Source organism: Hyposmocoma kahamanoa, unplaced genomic scaffold, assembly GCF_003589595.1.
Source record: "Hyposmocoma kahamanoa isolate Upper Pololo Valley unplaced genomic scaffold, ASM358959v1 109, whole genome shotgun sequence".
Lineage (NCBI taxonomy): Eukaryota > Metazoa > Arthropoda > Insecta > Lepidoptera > Cosmopterigidae > Hyposmocoma > Hyposmocoma kahamanoa.
The window spans coordinates 266,050-283,685 of NW_020653361.1; the positions used below are offsets into that span (position 1 = coordinate 266,050).

At 36.5% G+C, this 17,636-nt stretch overlaps 1 protein-coding gene across 1 annotated transcript; it reads left to right on the forward strand.

Moving 5' to 3' along the window:
- The first annotated feature begins 4,173 nt into the window (after positions 1 to 4,173).
- Positions 4,174 to 17,019, forward strand: LOC113238810. The gene is made up of 2 exons (XM_026475657.1): positions 4,174 to 5,362; positions 16,754 to 17,019. Exons 1-2 carry the CDS (start codon positions 4,174 to 4,176, stop codon positions 17,017 to 17,019), a joined length of 1,455 nt encoding a protein of 484 aa, XP_026331442.1.
- Positions 17,020 to 17,636: the final 617 nt, after the last annotated feature.

The window sequence follows — 17,636 nt, forward strand, 5'->3', positions numbered from 1 at the left end:
CCCCTATGTTGTCGATATTCCAAAGATTCGCACGTAGCGTTACGCTTCCACATTTATTTGGCAAACGGCTATGGAGTCGAATTCCCTGCCTGCAGAGTGAATAGGCGTTACTTAGGTGTGCATGCTCCATCGTCGACCTCATCGTCACTTTCCATCAGAAATCAACAGTCTGTTACAATTAAAATGTAGTTAATGCTAGTTAGTGATAGGGCCAATTACAGATTTTCTGGACTACATATATAATCTAGTTGTAATAAACAGATGTCTCGCATTGACTAACAGAACATACCTAAGTGTGACAATAAATAAATATAAATAAATTAATATTAGACAACATCACATACATTGCTCTGATTCCAAAGTAAGTACCAAAAGCATTTGTGTTAGGGGACATTGGAAACAACGACGGTACCACAAGCACCCAGACCCGAGACAATATAGTAGTTAGTTTTCTACACTGACCCGACCGGGGATCGAACGGACGAACCGTGTGCAAACCACGTACGTGTATATTGGACAGTGTTAAATCTTAAATAAAAAGAAACTTGATTTAACTCTACGCGCGACATGAGATCTACCAACCTATCATAAGAACTATAATAAACACTTCTCGTCCTCCTCAAGAAAAAAAAGCAAAAAAAAAAAAAACAAAAACATTTTTGTTATAAAATACATGATTGTATTTTAATTAATACCTACAAATTGTTGAAAACGTATAATTTACATTAACGACTTACTGATTGAGTCTGTGAAGTCGATCTTTTTAGACAACACTATTATTATTTAATTAAAGAACTAGCAATCCAATAAATGTCACTTATTAATTGTAATTAAAAATACAGCTACAAGTAGGTACCTTATTACTTTTAGGCAGATGGTGGAAGTTTCATGTTAAAACGAATATTGTACAAATATTTTAACTTTTGCAAAGCCACCCTTTAGCCGTTCACCGGTCATTGCGAGGGGTGATAACCCCATTGGTCAAGAATCAACCCTTACAGACAGCAAAAATTGTCGCACGATTTCACTGCACTTCTTGTGCAATAATATTGGGCATTATGTAATTGGGTGACATAAAACAGGGCATTATATTTTAGATAGCATTTCTGAATTCACATTACTTATATGTAGTAGCAGTAGAACTCCTTGTGAAAGAGTTCGTCGAAAGAAGTACTGCCACCTTATCTATTTCGGCCGCCGAGCAGTAATGTGAGCATTACTTGAAGGGTAAGGGAGCTGGTGAAATTATAGACACATGGGACTTGTCAAACTTATGTGTCAGGGTGTCGAGCGCAGTGCCAGTGCCCCTCAGATCTTCCAGAAAGATCTGGTTGGTACTACAACTGTTATGGACAGGTGTATCGCTTAACACCAGGTGCACGACTCGTTACTCCTGTTACTTGGTCATATAAAAAAAATGTAAATGTCTACTAGGAAAACGCCGAGATGTAACCTGTATGTAGAAGAGAGACAATCCTTGGAAAAAGCGTGAAGTCCGCAATCCGTCGGCGTGTTTTGTGACCTAAACCCTCTGTTCAGAGGAGATCTGTGCCTAGCAGTGGGACTTGCAAAGTCATGTTCATTTTGTAAGAATAATCAACAAATCACATTGCGTTCAATCAATAAAAAAACATGATTTTATATGACATGTGAACATAACAACATTAACACGGAACAATAAATACATACATAAGTGTTCACGGCTTCCGACTCCCAATGGGGTAGGCAGTGACTATCCACAACTGGCGACCTTAATACTTGGTAGCAATACCTAAGAATGCTAATACTAGATACAATTCAAGTTGAATCAATTTTTGCATAGTTCATTCAATTGAACCATTTGAGGGTTTCGAGTGTAATTTGCTGACCTACGAGATGAAAGGTATTTCGAATTTGGAATTTTAAATTTCGTGTTGGATGCTTTAAGGCTGATGCCGAAGTTGCGTCACTGATCGTTCACTTCAATCGAGCGATCGCTTTTACATACTGTCCAAATGAGGGGAGTGACCCTTTGCTACTTTCTCTTTGCTTTCTCTGCAGGGGTGATTTTGACCAATAGGGTGGCTTTGTCAAACTTTTGTCCACACGCACAAGGGGTGGAGTAAAATTGTAATAATAATTGATTTCTTTCTGAGTGACGTCCGGTTAAGAATACTCTTTTGAAGAGGCATGTGTCTGACAGCGAACTGTACGATGTGCATTTGGTGGTGTGATGCGGAGTGATAGCTATTCTCATAGAACTTAGTGTCAACCAGCGGAATGTGTGCGGGACATAGGAAGTATGTTGTTGATGTACACATGTCATACAATTTTGAGAACAGGCTATTTGAAAATGCTTAATCTGAAAAACAAAACTAAACATGCAACTGTTATGTTGAGACAAAAATTGTACGTGACTGTAAACGTCGTTATGATCAAATGTTTTTATCAAAAAATTTATTAGAAAACAATTTAATATTTGATTCCCTGGCAAAGTACAAGGCAACTATTATAAGATTTTTATCTGTGGCGGACTAATTATATTCAAATTGTATTGTTGTTTTTATTTTTATTTTCATTTAACTTGAATATTTAAATCAACTTGTTTAATATTGTCTAATTTTGTTTAAAGTCTAATTTAATTATATCTTGGCTGAATACGTAATGAATGCTGTGTACACCTATAATTGGCTTGTATATCAGGACTGTGTAGTGTTAAGTTAATGTAGTAAATGATGTAATATACTTGCTGTTGGTGTTCCTACAAATAAATAAATAAATAAATAAATTTAAAATGTAATACTAAGAAAAGCTCAATTATTACATCGATGAATAGAACTATGATTCCCAAAGTGGTCAACATCGAACGCTAGGGCGCCAACGCCCACTCCAACCTACAAACTTGTTCTTAACAACGAAAAATATGGGGGGTGCGTAAGACGTTAATGAGGGTCCACGAGTGGGGATCCCATTTGGGCAGGTCAACCAAAATATTGGCTTTCCATAAATGGAATAATCGACATTACACAGATACAACCTATATGCATGTACTTACATAACACTTTCTTATAATATGTATATATAAAATTCCAGTATGAATTAAGTAATTTCACAACAAATAAGGTATGGAGCTATTTATTTATTTATTTATTTAAACACTTTATTGTACCACAAAGTAACTTACAAATTTTCAGAAACAATTTAAATATTTGTGTACAAAGGCGAGCTTATCCCATAAAGAGATTTCTTCCAACTAACCTTTGAAAATCTGAGAGGAAAGTTGGTTTTTGGGGTGGCACTAAAAATAGATAAGTAAAGAAATGAAATATACTATACTCAATAAATACACAGATAAATTTAATAAATCAACTGTACATACGAATATATATATATTAAGTAATGTTGATACATTAATACATACAAAGTCTTGTTTTTCTCGATCTTTGTTTTAAATGTTTTTTACAATGTAGCAAACACTGAATTACCTTTATTTGTATTGTCTATTGATGTTGAGAGCATGAATAAGTATATAGCATTTTTATATTTTTGTTCTTGTGGGTACTATTTAGTCGTAGCGTAATGTAGTAACCGTTCATTTTGTATATATTTTTAAAGTTTTTGCAAAACAACCACTTTTACTTTTTCTGTTTTGAAAAAAAGTACCTAGACTTTTTATTTTTTCTTTCTTTTTGTTTTTTGAATTTGCTTTCGTATGGATGAGCTGTTGTTTTGTCATATTTATCACATTCATTTACGTATTTTCTGTCTCGCTTGCTCATTTTATACATTTCGCAATCTGTGTGTCAAATTGTCCAGATTTATATTTTTTTTTTTTATTTTATCTGTAGCGTTCATAGAAGGATGGTAAATAGTGCGTTCCATTCATTGACTTACAATTATGTTCCATTCTGTGCTTTTGTTGTGATGTTTTTGTAATTTTTAATTTTTAATGTTGTTTCGTGGCTTCTGGGCGGCTGGCGGATACAAATTATATTATTTGATTTTTATTTTAATCTATTGTTATTATTATTTTTATATATTATTAATTCATTCACTCTATTTTCATTTTATTTTTGTTTTTATTTATTTATTTTTATTTTTTTTTATTTTTAGTATTATTTTATTAATATTTTGTTATTACTTATATACCAATTAACTATGGATATATCAATATGTAATCTAAGTGACTTATATATGTCTTGCTCCTCTGAGTCTTCAGACGATAGCTTCCACAGTTTGCCTGCCCTTGATGAGCTGCTGCATAACACCTTCTCAGAAGTTCCTAAGAATTTCAATGTAGTACACATCAACGCGCAGAGTATTCCAGCACATTATGCGGACATGCTAGCTACGTTTGACAACAAAAATATCCACGCTATTCTTGTGTCAGAGACATTTTTAAATCCTAGCCTTTCTTCTACTTCTGTCTGTCTTCCAGGTTTCCAAATGATTCGCAATGACCGTGCTAGTTCTTCACATGGTGGGGTAGCCATTTATCTTCGTAGCCATATTCCTTTTGCAATCCTCAGTACTTCACCTCAACCCCCTCCACCTGATACTGCAGAACATCTGTTTCTGGAAGTTACTTTGTCTCATCATAAACTACTTCTGGGAGTTTACTATTGCCCATCTCTAAGAATTGACTACTTTTCCGCTCTTGAAAAGCTCCTTGAAGACTTTGCTCCTTCATATGATCATACCATTTTGATGGGTGATTTTAATACTTGCCTTCATAAAAATGATTCACGTTCGAGCAGTCTTCGTTCTGTTATAAATTCCTGTAACTTACATATTCTTCCATCTAACGCTACGCATCATTTTCCTAACTGTACTCCCTCTCTTCTGGACCTCATAGCAGTCTCTTCTCCCGAACTTGTCACCAAGCATGGTCAATTCACGGCTGATGCCTTTTCCTATCACGACCTCGTGTACCTGTCGTATAGGGTGCGCGTGCCCAAGGCTAAGCCTAAAATTCTCCTACAACGTAATTTTGGAGCCATGGACTTAGATCGATTGCGTGAAGACGCGAGTAGAGTTGACTGGTCAGTAGTGGACAGTGTTGGTTCGGTGGATGAACAGGTCGAGTTATTTACATCGCTACTGACTCACCTTTATGATGTACATGCACCAGTTCGACCCGTTCGGATCAGGCGCCTTCCTGCACCGTGGCTGAGTAATGACCTTCGAAGTTATATGGAGAAGAAGAATCGTGCGAAAACCAGATACAAAATTGAACCATCTGATGCGAATTGCAAAAAATATCACCGAATCAGAAATCGCTGCAACACATTGATTAGGGATGCTCAGCGACGCCACATCCACACATCCATCGAAAATGGTAACCCCACTAAAATTTGGAATTTCCTTAAGTCGCTTGGAGTTGGTAAATCTCATAGTAATAATTCTTCTTTAGACCTGAATCTAGATACCCTTAATAATCACTTTTCATCTGCGCCTGTCTTTGACTGTTCAGTCAAGGACAACACTTTGCTATATCTTTCATCTTTACCAACTCCTGACTATTCATCTTTTGTTCTTAATCAATTTACTGACTGTGATGTTAAGAAAAACGTTTTAGCTATCGCTTCCAATGCTGTAGGCAGTGATTGCATTAGTCGTAATATGATCATTCCGCTCCTCGATCTCCTCACTCCCGTCATAACTAAAATCCTTAATAAATCTGTCTCTACCTGTGTTTTCCCCTCTGCCTGGAAAGACGCTTATGTCATTCCATTACCAAAAAAAACCAAACCAAACTTCCCTTCAGACTACCGTCCTATTTCAATTCTTCCTTTCCTGTCGAAAGTCCTAGAAAAGCTTGTTCACTGTCAGTTGACTAATTTCGTAAACAGGAACAACCTTTTCAATCCTCTCCAGTCTGGTTTCCGCATTGGTCATAGTACGACTACTGCACTCACGAAAATCACTGATGACATCCGTTTGGGTATGGAAAATCAACAAATGACTGTGCTGACACTCCTTGACTTCAGTAATGCCTTCAATTGTGTTGACTTTGACCTATTATTGGAGGCATTGCGTATTCTTAACATATCTCCAGCAGTTATTGATTGGTTTCGAAGCTACCTCTGTGGACGTCGGCAGTGGTACGCAATGAGAATTCTTTCTCTACGTGGTGCGATATTTCCGCCGGTGTCCCGCAGGGTGGCGTCCTTTCTCCTCTCTTATTTTCTTTGTTTATTAACTCTATCACACAATCCCTCACTTCTTCTTATCATCTTTATGCTGATGACCTCCAGATTTACACCCAGTCGTCTATTCAAGACTTACCACGTGCCATTAGTACTACCAATGTGGACCTTGAATCCATTCGTCAATGGAGTCAGTCCTTTGGCCTTAAAGTTAATCCATCCAAAACACAATCGATTATTATAGGTAGCACTTGGTTCAATTCTCGTCTAAATCTAGCCTCCTTACCCCCTGTGGTTTTCGATGGTGTCTGTATTCCTTATTTGGATACAGTCAGGAATTTGGGGGTAATTTTTGATAAATGTCTGACTTGGAAGCCGCAAGTTGCTGAGGTTAGCAGGAAGGTGTTTGGTGCGCATTTCTCTCTGAGAAGGCTTAAAAACTTTTTGCCGACTAAAACCAAAATTACTCTGGCCCAGAGCATTCTCCACCCGATACTGGACTATGCAGATGTTTGCTACCCAGATTTGTCAGTAACTCTGCTCAATAAATTGGAACGGCTCCAAAATATGTGTGTTAGGTTCATCTTCGGACTACGTAAATTTGACCATGTCTCCCAATTTCGCGCACAAATTAAATGGCTGCCCATCCATCGGCGTAGAGATCTTCATATTCTTTCACTTCTCTATTCAATTCTGTTCTATCCCTTTACGCCTTCTTATCTTAAAGATCGCTTTACTTTCCACTCTTCTACACTCTGTCGTCCCCTTCGCTCCTCTGATACTCTCTTACTTAACTTGCCCTCTCATACCTCTAACTTTTATTCCAACTCTTTTACCATTTCTGCGATCAGATTGTGGAATTCTCTCCCTGAATCGATTCGACGATCCCCTTCTCTTGATTCCTTCAAACAACGTGTCAAGGATCACTTCCTCAACTCCTAAATTTCGTCTGTTCTCTACTATCCTTTCATTTATTTCCTACATTTGTACTTCATTTTTCTTTTTCTATTAAAAGTATATAAGCATTTAATATTATTGTGTATTTATTGTTATGTATGTATTAATAATATTATTGTTATTTGTATGTAAATGTATATTAATCTATGGATATGTATATATTTTTATTATTACTTATTATGTAGTGTACTTATGATGATATTCTTTGGTTGCACCCCTTTTGCATATCCGAAATGTCTATCCTAAGGTTGCCTGGAAGAAATTGCTACATAGCAATAAGGCCGCCTGTTGCACATTGACTTACTACTACTATTATACTTAAGCTTTTGTATTGTATTTTAATTGTAATTTTATGTGCAATAAAGAATATTTCATTCATTCATTCATTCATTCATTCATTCATTCATTCAAAGTCTATAATAAATTGAATGTACAAAATAAAACTATAAATAAATATATCAAAAGTAAATAAATATTTCAAAAGCTCTAACATGTGGAGTCTGAACAATCCCAAAACTTCAAAAGAGCACCCTTGAAAACCCGAACCGAAAGCGACTGTCTGACCTCGACCGGGAGAAGGTTCCACATACGGGCAGCATTTACTGTGAACGAGTTCGAATATTTTTGGGAACTGTGTTGTGGAAGGACGAGGGACAAATTGGTGCCAGAACGCAGGCGGTCACCCATAGCCTGACGGTATTGAAAACGCTCACGTAGATAGCTAGGTGAAGTGGGATGGAACAGGATTTTATAGAGGAAGCATAAAATGTGAGCATTTCTACGTAAACGAATAGGCAACAACTTCAACTCATCTCTAAACTTGGAAATGTGGTCGTACTTTTTTAATCCAAACACAAATCTGATACATTGATTTTGCAGCCGCTCCAATTTATTAAGAAGGTCCTCCGAAAGATCAAGATAGGAGACGTCACCATAGTCCAGAATAGGAAAAAGAAGAGTGCGTATTAGCATAAATTTGGTAGACAGAGGAAGAAAGTACTGCATCCGCTTGAGGGAATGAAGTGATGCAAAGATTTTACGACTTACATCGGCGACATGCTCCGACCAAGAAAGTGTCTGATCCATTATGATGCCCAAATTTTTAACTGAAGTGGAAAAAGGAATAATAGTGTCATTCAGAACTAAATTGGGCATCACCATAGACTCAAACTTGGAGATGGAATGGCGACTGCCAATAATTATGGCTTGGGACTTTTGTGCATTTAAAAGAAGTCCGTAGTTCTTAGCCCATACCGAAACCTTTTGTAGGTCGGAATTCAATGTGCCGATAGCAGTAACTACATCTTCAAGACGGGCTGCAGTATAGATTTGAAGGTCATCGGCATAGAGATGGAAAGAAGACGTGAGTGATGATGTAATTCCACCGATAAAGACCGAAAAAAGTATAGGTGATAAAACCCCACCCTGCGGAACGCCAGCCGTAAGGCTACACCAGTCCGAGTGCATGTCACCGGTCTTTACGAGCTGGGAACGATCAAATAAATACGAACGAAACCAGGATTCGGCTAAGGGAGGTAGATTTAAAGTTCTAAGCACAGCAAGAAGCAAATTAAAATCAACAGTACTGAAGGCACTGCTAAAATCCAATAAAGTGAGGACAGTAACTTTTTTATTTTCTATGTTAAGACGAATGTCGTCAGTGATTTTCACCAGAGCAGAAACTGTGCTATGGCCCGCTCGAAAACCAGACTGCAGATGGTTGAAAATATCGTAACGTAGGAGGTGGTTAGTGAGTCGATTATGGACATAGTGCTCAAGGATTTTGGACAATACAGGAAGTATGGAGATAGGGCGGTAATGGGAGAAAGAAGAAGGATTTGATTTTTTAGGGAGAGGAATTACATGGGCTTGTTTCCATACAGCGGGAAACACACCACTGGAAAGGGAAAAATTAAGGATATGAGCTAGGATAGGAGCTACTAGGTCCTGTATTGGAGTGATCATGTCAAGACTCAAACCGTCATTACCAACAGCCTTCGTGGTGACAGACTTAAGTATTTTCAACACATCTGCTGTCGTAACCTTTCCAAAATCAAAAGAAGCTGAAGCAAGACAAGGTGCATTGGCCAGGACAGATAAAGTTCGCGATTTTATGACAGAATCTAAACATACTGGGGAAGATGCAAAGTAGTCGTTCAGCGCGTTAAGATCGACATTGAAGGGAAAGACATGATCAGCTTTACCGATACCCAGTGACTTCAAATATTTCCACATCTTAGTATGCGGACAACCTTCGATAGTGGAGTGAATATGCTTACGCCTGGCGCTCCTACAGAGCTTGTTGCAGCGGTTACGTAACTCGATGTAGGACTCACTATTGATTTTGGTTGGATTCTTCCGCAATCTGATACGTGCTCTGTTGCGCCTCTCCATAACCTCCTTGATATCTGGCGTGAGCCAAGGCGCGGGGAAATGTTTGACTCGGACAACTTGAAGAGGAGCATGCTTGTCAAAGATGGTCAAAATAATGGAGTTAAAAGCTTGAACCATTTCATTCACGTCCTCCGCTCCAAACACTAGCTCCCAATCAGAATTCAGCACATCATCGAAAAGGGCATTTTTGTCTATTTTAGCATAATTGCGGAGCATTAAGGTTTTATGCTATATTTCTAACCGACGTCAAAAAAGGAGGAGTTTCTCAATTCGAATGTATTTCATTTAGTGTATATGTTACGCGATTACTCCGGCATTTGTGAACCGATTTTGATGATTTTTTTGTTGGGAAGAGCACCCCCAGTCTAGCCCCATGTAAATTTGAAGAGCATATTGCACCTAGAAGGGTGGCAAACTAGGGGATGAATCCGGATTCGCGCACGTTCCGGTCATCAATTTCAATAGAATTAGCAAATAAATGTAGTTACACGAACTTTTTTTTAAACTTATAAGTAATTATGGTAGTGAAATGTATAAAACTTAACAGATGTTTTTTTTATAAAGTTTCTTACAGTATAGTGAATTTCATCAAACCGAGGAGCACTGTGTCGGCTGTCGAAGCTGACCTTTATTTGTTTGGGGCTACGCAAAACAGAAAAAATGTCAAGTGGCCAACGAGACAAACTAGTTTGAGAACCTCTGATACAGATGATTCGAACGCATGGTGTAACTTCCAGATATTAAATGTTTGTGATGATATAAAAAAAAAAACAAATGATTGATATAACGCACACGCTCAACATAGCCTACTACTACTACTACTACTACTAGGGAAACCCTGTGTCGCGGGTGCCATGGACACAAACATAGACAACCACAAATTACACCCAAACTCACGAGAGAAATAAATGTAGGCCATACAAATATTTCTCCCGGCCCGGGAATCGAACCTGGGACCTCTGCATGGCATGGTAACCATTCGGCCACAGAGGCAGTTAAATATACCTATAAATTAGTATCTGACGATTGTACGCGTAATTTGATTTCTTATAAAATAAAGAAGAAAAAAAATGACATTTTTTATGATACCGAGTGATGGGACGACTAAGGTAAGCAGTAAGCGACGTCAGAGCTTTAAATCGCAAATATCTTAGGGGAACTCCTCTGTGCCCGGCACTCTGAGCCGTAAGTTGTAAAAGCACCCTTACTCTTTAAAACCGAAACGCAATTATGCTCATATTACTGCTTGGCGGCAGAAATAGATAAAGTGGCGGCACTGCCCTGAACGACCTCTTTAAGCTCTACTTCTACTAAAACGTATTTATTTATTTATTTAATCTTTTTGCACAATACATTAATGTACAAATGACGGACTTAATGCCATAAGGCATTCTCTACCAGTCAACCATTGGGCCAAACAGAAAAAAAAACAAAAGGTTGGTCCTACACTTAAAACAGAAAAAAAAATATCATGAGCCTACATTTTATGGTTAACTTATATAGTATAAAATAAACATAATACAGCATAAATATACTCAATATAAGTATATAATAAACAATATAATATAACAAAAATACCTAAATATAATAATAATAAAAAAAATATTTATAATATATAATACATAATATAATATCGAACTAACTATCGCTTAAATTTTCGTCAACGGCGTAGTATGCTTTCTTAATAAGTAGCTCTTTAAGTTTGTTATTAAAATCTACAGCTTTAACAGTGTTTCTTAATTGGTCTGGTAGTTTAAATATTTTTACGGCCATAGCTAGTATGCTTGATGAGCGTAGTTTGAGTCGGGATGTAGGTTTAGGATTATTAAGATAGTAGGAGGTAGGATTTTTATTACGTAAAACATATTTCGGGTTGTTTTGTATCCGCGTACTAAAAAAATCTGGATATTTCTAACAAATTTACAAATTTCCAAGATGTTGATACAAAGTAAAGTGAGTATTTTATGTTTTTCAAAATATGGTTTGCAAGTGCATGTACTTTTAATGTTTACTGAGATCCTTATAATTTTTTTCTGTATAGTAAAGAGGCTGGGAGCATTTGTACTGTTTCCCCACATTGTAATACCGTAGTTAAGCCACGCATATGCGTAAGCATAATACGTTACTAAAGCAGTTTCAAAGTTTGTAGTCTTTTTTATTTGAAGAAATGCATAAATGAATTTTGAAAGTTTAGATTTAATTTTTTGTATACGTGATTTCCAGTTAATATAAGTATCTATTACTAAACCCAATAAAGTACACTCTGGCACAACTTCTAATGTAACGCCACTAAGATGAAAATTTACTGTAAGCGGTTCTTTTAGGTACGGTTGGAAAGTCATTACTTTTGTTTTTAAGAAAATTATTTCAAGGCTATGATTGTTCATCCAATTTATTGTTTTATTTAGGATTGTGTTAAGTTTTTAATTTAATTTCAATTAAAATGAAAAAAATAGTAAGTAAGTAAGTATGGAAATATCGTCTGTGAATAATATACAAAGCTCTTCTAAAATTTTTGGCAGCTCGTTTATGTACATCAGAAATAATACACAACCTACAACACTGCCCTGGGGGATCGATGCGTTTTTATTTTGCCATCGGATTGAACTTTTTCTATTTCTTTTGTGCTATGATTAAAATATTGAACTTCAACAAATTCCTCCTCTTCACTTGCTATTGATCTCCTAAAGGAAAATGTTAACGTTTGTGGCAGTTTATTTAATTTCCGTCATGTTAATCCACAAGATATCATAAAAGCTTTTAAATCAATACATGTTAAAAAAACTGAAGATCTCTAGGGCATATATCAACTAAAGTTATAGACTCAGTTATTGATCTAATTTCCCCACATTTAGCTATAGCTTTCATTAGGTGCGTTGACGAAGGCGTTTTTCCCGATTTAATGATATATAGTAAGGTTATTCCCTTATTCAAAAGCATTAGGAAAGTTGATCCTGGCAACTATAGGCCCATTTCAATTTTACCAGCTTTAAATAAAATATTCGAAGAGGTTATGCTAACTCAGTTACTGTCCTATTTCGGTAGGAATCATATTTTTTTTCATAGTGAACAATACGGGTTTACTAGAGGTAGATCGACTAGCGATGCGGGGGTAGCGTTACTAAAACACATCTTTGATGCTTGGAAAAGGTCCCAGAACGCTATTGGTGTTTTCTGTGACCTCTCAAAGGCATTTGATTGCGTTGATCATATTACTCGTATTAGGAAGCTGGAACATTACGGTGTAAATGGCAAGGCGTCGAAACTTGTCTCATCATGTCTCAATGGTAGAATTCAGAAAGTAGACATAAATGGAGTGACTTCTTTGGGTTCTCCGGTAAAAATGGGTGTTCCCCAGGGCTCAATACTTGGACCTTACTTATTTCTGTTTTATATTAATGATCTGCCATTCTCTGTTAAGGACCATTGCGAAATAGTGTTGTTTGCTGTTGAAACATCCTTGATTTTTAAAACAGACAGACATGACATTAAGTATGACCATATTAAAGATACCCTCTCTAAGTTAGTTTATTGGTTTAATGCTAACAATTTATTGCTTAGTGCCAAAAAGACAAAATGTGTTAAATTTGAATTACCTAACGTAAAATCGACTAGTCCAAGCATAGAAATAAACGGAGAAAAATTAGACCTTGTTAATTAAGCAGTCTTCTTGGGAGTGACCTTAGATAGTAAACTTCAATGATGTTCACATATTTATATTTTCCCTGGTCAGAAGATTAAGCGCCGCTGCATACGCAGTCCGCAGAATACGTGAGCTTACCGATGTTAGTACTGCTAGACTAGTTTACTTTAGTTACTTCCATAGTATAATGTCCTACGGGATTCTCATGTGGGGTAAAGGGGCAGATATTCAAACCATATTTGTATTGCAAAAACGAACGATTCGTTCTGTGTACCGTCTAGACTCTCGGGTTTCTCTCAGAGAAAAGTTTAAAGAGACTGGTATCATGACTGTGGCATCACAGTACATTTACTCAAATATTTTATATGCCCGTAAAAATATACATAATTTCAATAAGAAAGAAGATATCCATAATATTAACCTTAGAGCTAAGTCCAAACTCATGGTACCACGATTTCTCTCTTTTATGGAGAATTGTATCCGTTTTTACAATAAGATTCCGGAGCATATATTAAGTATATCATTTCCTAAGTTTTGAAAACTACATAAAAAATATTTTGATCGAAAAGTCATATTACAAAATTGAAGACTACGTGTTAGATAAAGATGTATGGAAAGACGACATGGCTCCAGAATCCACACAAATTTGATTCAAAAAGTGTATTCCATAACATTTAAGTTTATTTGAAAAGAGCAATCCCTAGAGTTTCTTGCTTGTTCTTCTCAGGGAGGTCAGCGTAGTGAACGAGCAGTAGCTTAAATGTGACGTTTTCAAGTGTAAATATATTTTACCTATGGAATAAATAATCTTTGACTTTGTTCCCTATTTTTTAAATACGACTCAAACTATTTGTGGGCGACCCCACGGATACCTAACCCATACACCTTTCTAACCAGTATATCCATTGATGACTATATCAAATTGGACTTTGTCGTACGCTTTTGACACATCCAACAATATTCCTACTGGATATTGTTTTTTATTTATTGTATTAATGACTTCTTGTATAAATTTGCTGCTGCTAAGACTGTTGATCGTTTTTTACGAAAGCCATAATGTATACTTATTTATTTTGGCATTATTCAAGTTTGTTATAACTTTTTTTTTGTAAAAAAGGAACCGACCTCAAAAGTTCGAGGAACTACATTTATTTGTCAAGTTTTATTGAAATCGGTTACCGGAAAGTGCGCGAAATGTGTGGAATATTTTCTTCAAATTTAAATGCGACGAATACTGAGGTACCTCCAACAAAACAAATCGGATCACAGATCGCGTAACGTACACTAAAAAAAAATACTGTCGAATTGAAAAGCTCATCCTTTTTTAAAGTCACTTAAAATTGCCTCATATATCTATCACCGCGTTTCAATTAATGACTCACATATAGAATCCATGTGTGTGCACTCCCTGCCATTATTAAAAAAATAACATGTTACACCTGGTTTAGTTTATTGAAGTGCATTTGCTAATAAACCTTCATTATGTTTGCATACGTAACGTTTGGCCGGACAGAGCGAAACTATACTCATTACGTTACATATCAATTTCTCTCCAGTCGATGCCCTTAGATACCTGACCCGACCTTTTGGTTCTGAGAGCCTTCTTACGCATTCAACAGAGAAGTGTAATATAATTCCAGTTCTGTTTGGTTGAAATTGGCAATTGGCTTTTTTTTCCTTCATTTCATTTCAATTTGTATTTCTCTGTATCAATACAGTAGAGAAGCCGAACGACGTCAAAACCTCTACATCTGTCTATTAAACACGTTCCATTTTTAACACAATAAAATCAGAAACCGATCTTCGTGATTTGACCATACGACTCAAACCCGCATATGACGTTATGACTTGCTGCTTCTGTTCGCAAGGTGCATTGTAAAAAGGTATATAGGTTTTCAAACTTTAGTACTTGCAATGAAAGCTGAAAAACTTTCACAGCTAAAGACTCATAGACTTTTTGCGTTGCTCGCATACTGCGCTCGTCACCCTGATGCATAAGTTGACAAGTCTCTTGTTCCTGTAATTTCACCAGCAACCTTACTCTTCAAAACACATTACTGCTTGGCGGCAGAAATACTTTCCTGGACGAGCTCTGTCAAAGCGTAGAGCTTTGAAAATGTCATTGTATGTCTTCACACTTCACCCAGTTTAGCACAAGGATCTTTAAGACGAGAATTAATGCCATTACAGCACTTGACAAGTCGACAGTCAATTTTATTAGAAATTAACTCTATTATACAAAGGGGAAGTCAAAAGCAAAATTTAAACAAACAATAAACGTCTTCACTGTTTTTGGGATGCCAACAAACAGTCTCTACACTTGTGCTCAAATTAGCACAGCAAAGTAAATTTTATGACAATGGTATATAAACTAGATACATAGAACCACAGTTGCGCGAATGTACGAGACTGGGCGCGAATTTTCTGCAAGACGCCACCTGTTTTTTGCCTTGTACCTAGTTTGTACATTAGACAACTGACATAGTAAGTAGTACGTTGTATATTAAGGGCTGTAAATAAGAAATGACCAACGAGAGCCAAAGCCGAAGGCTGAGGGCTTCAATGACTCTCGAGTCATTTAGGATTTTTTTACCGTCTGTGGTACATACAAATGTAAACCAGAAAATTGTAAAACAATTCTTAAAATCAATGCATTTGTCAAATTATGAAATTTAATAGTTTTAAGTGTAAGCAGCGTAATTTATGCCTAAGCATTATATGTACGAATATATATTTATACTTTTGTTAGACGCCTGACAGCATGTGATGGCAACGATACATAAATCTTTCAATGGTTTTTATTCGTTGTTTTTTGTGTTTCTGTTTTGTAAACTATTTACTTGTGAACAAAACAATAAATAAGTAGAAAATCTTAAAGTTTTTCATCGCATTTGCGAGGAAATAAATATAATGATAATTTATTTCTTTTTGGAATAAATATCGCTTCACAACACAACAATTACAGATTTTGCAAATGGCGTGTTTTTGTTTTTTTATAAATGATGGCCAACTGTGCTTCCATAGATAATAAAACTCGAACTAAAATGACATAAAAGGCATAAACGCACACAGGTAAAGATATAAAACAAATAATTTTCAAAATCCAAGAAAGCTGCAGAATTAGGATTTATAATATTAATACGTGTGGCGCACTATATGTTTCCGGAATGAATAAGAAAACATGTTTGATGATAGTTTGAAACCCTGCAACACCAGTGTAATAAAGATAATTAATTTCTTTAAACTTTTAAACTTTAGATAATTTCTCTGAGAGATCCTAGAACATTTTTGGATTTGGTTCGTGAATTATCATAATAGTACGCTTACAAATAAGTTTCCTAGGAGAAGAAGAAGAAGATTCCTAGGAGAAGTTTTCTAATTCCTCATAAATTTTACGTTAGGACCTTGCAAGCTGCTAATAGAACATATACCAAAGGATAATTGTTTTTTTAACACGACATCTTAGGACTATGTTATTTGCACTATCTATTTTAGATTTTCGTCTCTACAACTAAAAATATCTATGTTATTATTTATTATCATCCATTATTATTATTAATGTTACAATTCCAATTACAGTTGTTGTTGTTGTTATTATTATTGTTATTATTATTAATATTACGACCGCAAGGAAAACAAAATGGTGGGCACGGTCGAAACGGATTTGGGCACGGTGGAAACGGACATAGGCATGGTGGACATGGGCACGGTGGGCATGGAGGAGGCGGAAAGGCGGAGGAGGCGGTGGAGGAGGCGGAGGAGGCGGAGGAGGCGGTGGTGGCGGTGGTGGCACTGGTGGAGGACACGGCGGTACTGGACAAGGTGGAGGACACGGTGGCCACGGACAATAGCAGCGGGTGCCTGCAATCTGTGCCAGGTCGTCGGTCCACCTCGTGAGTGGAGTGGAGCGCTCACGCTGCGTCTTCCGATAAGCAATCACGATTTGAATGGACTGGTAACACCGATGCCAAGATTTTTATGACGTTTACATTCTGTGCTATATACTTCCTTTATCAATCCATACACAGTTCGCCGGCTAGTTAATTAGTATAACAATGAAATGTCCTAATTATAACTTTTTTATAAAAAAATACCGACCTCCAAATTTTGTGGAATTACATATATTTGCCAAGTTTTATTAAAAACGGTTAACGGAAAGTGGATAAAACCCAATAAACCGGATCTGTCCTCATAAAATAAAAAAATGATGAACTCATCCCCTAATTTGCCACCCTTAGAAGTGGAATCTTTTCTTCAAATTTGAATAGAACAACTACTTATACACCCCCTTACCAACAAAAAAAGAATCATCGAAAACGGTTCACAAATCTTGGAGTAATCGCGTAACATTAAAAAAATACCATTGGATTGAGAACCTCCTCCTTTTTTGAAGACTGTTATAAAACTGTTTGCGATCGACATCCATGATTATTTTCCGCCATATATCTACTTCGATATGTTACTCGACACTTGGACAAATAATTGACGGAGATGGCTGACAGGTGTTCAGTAAC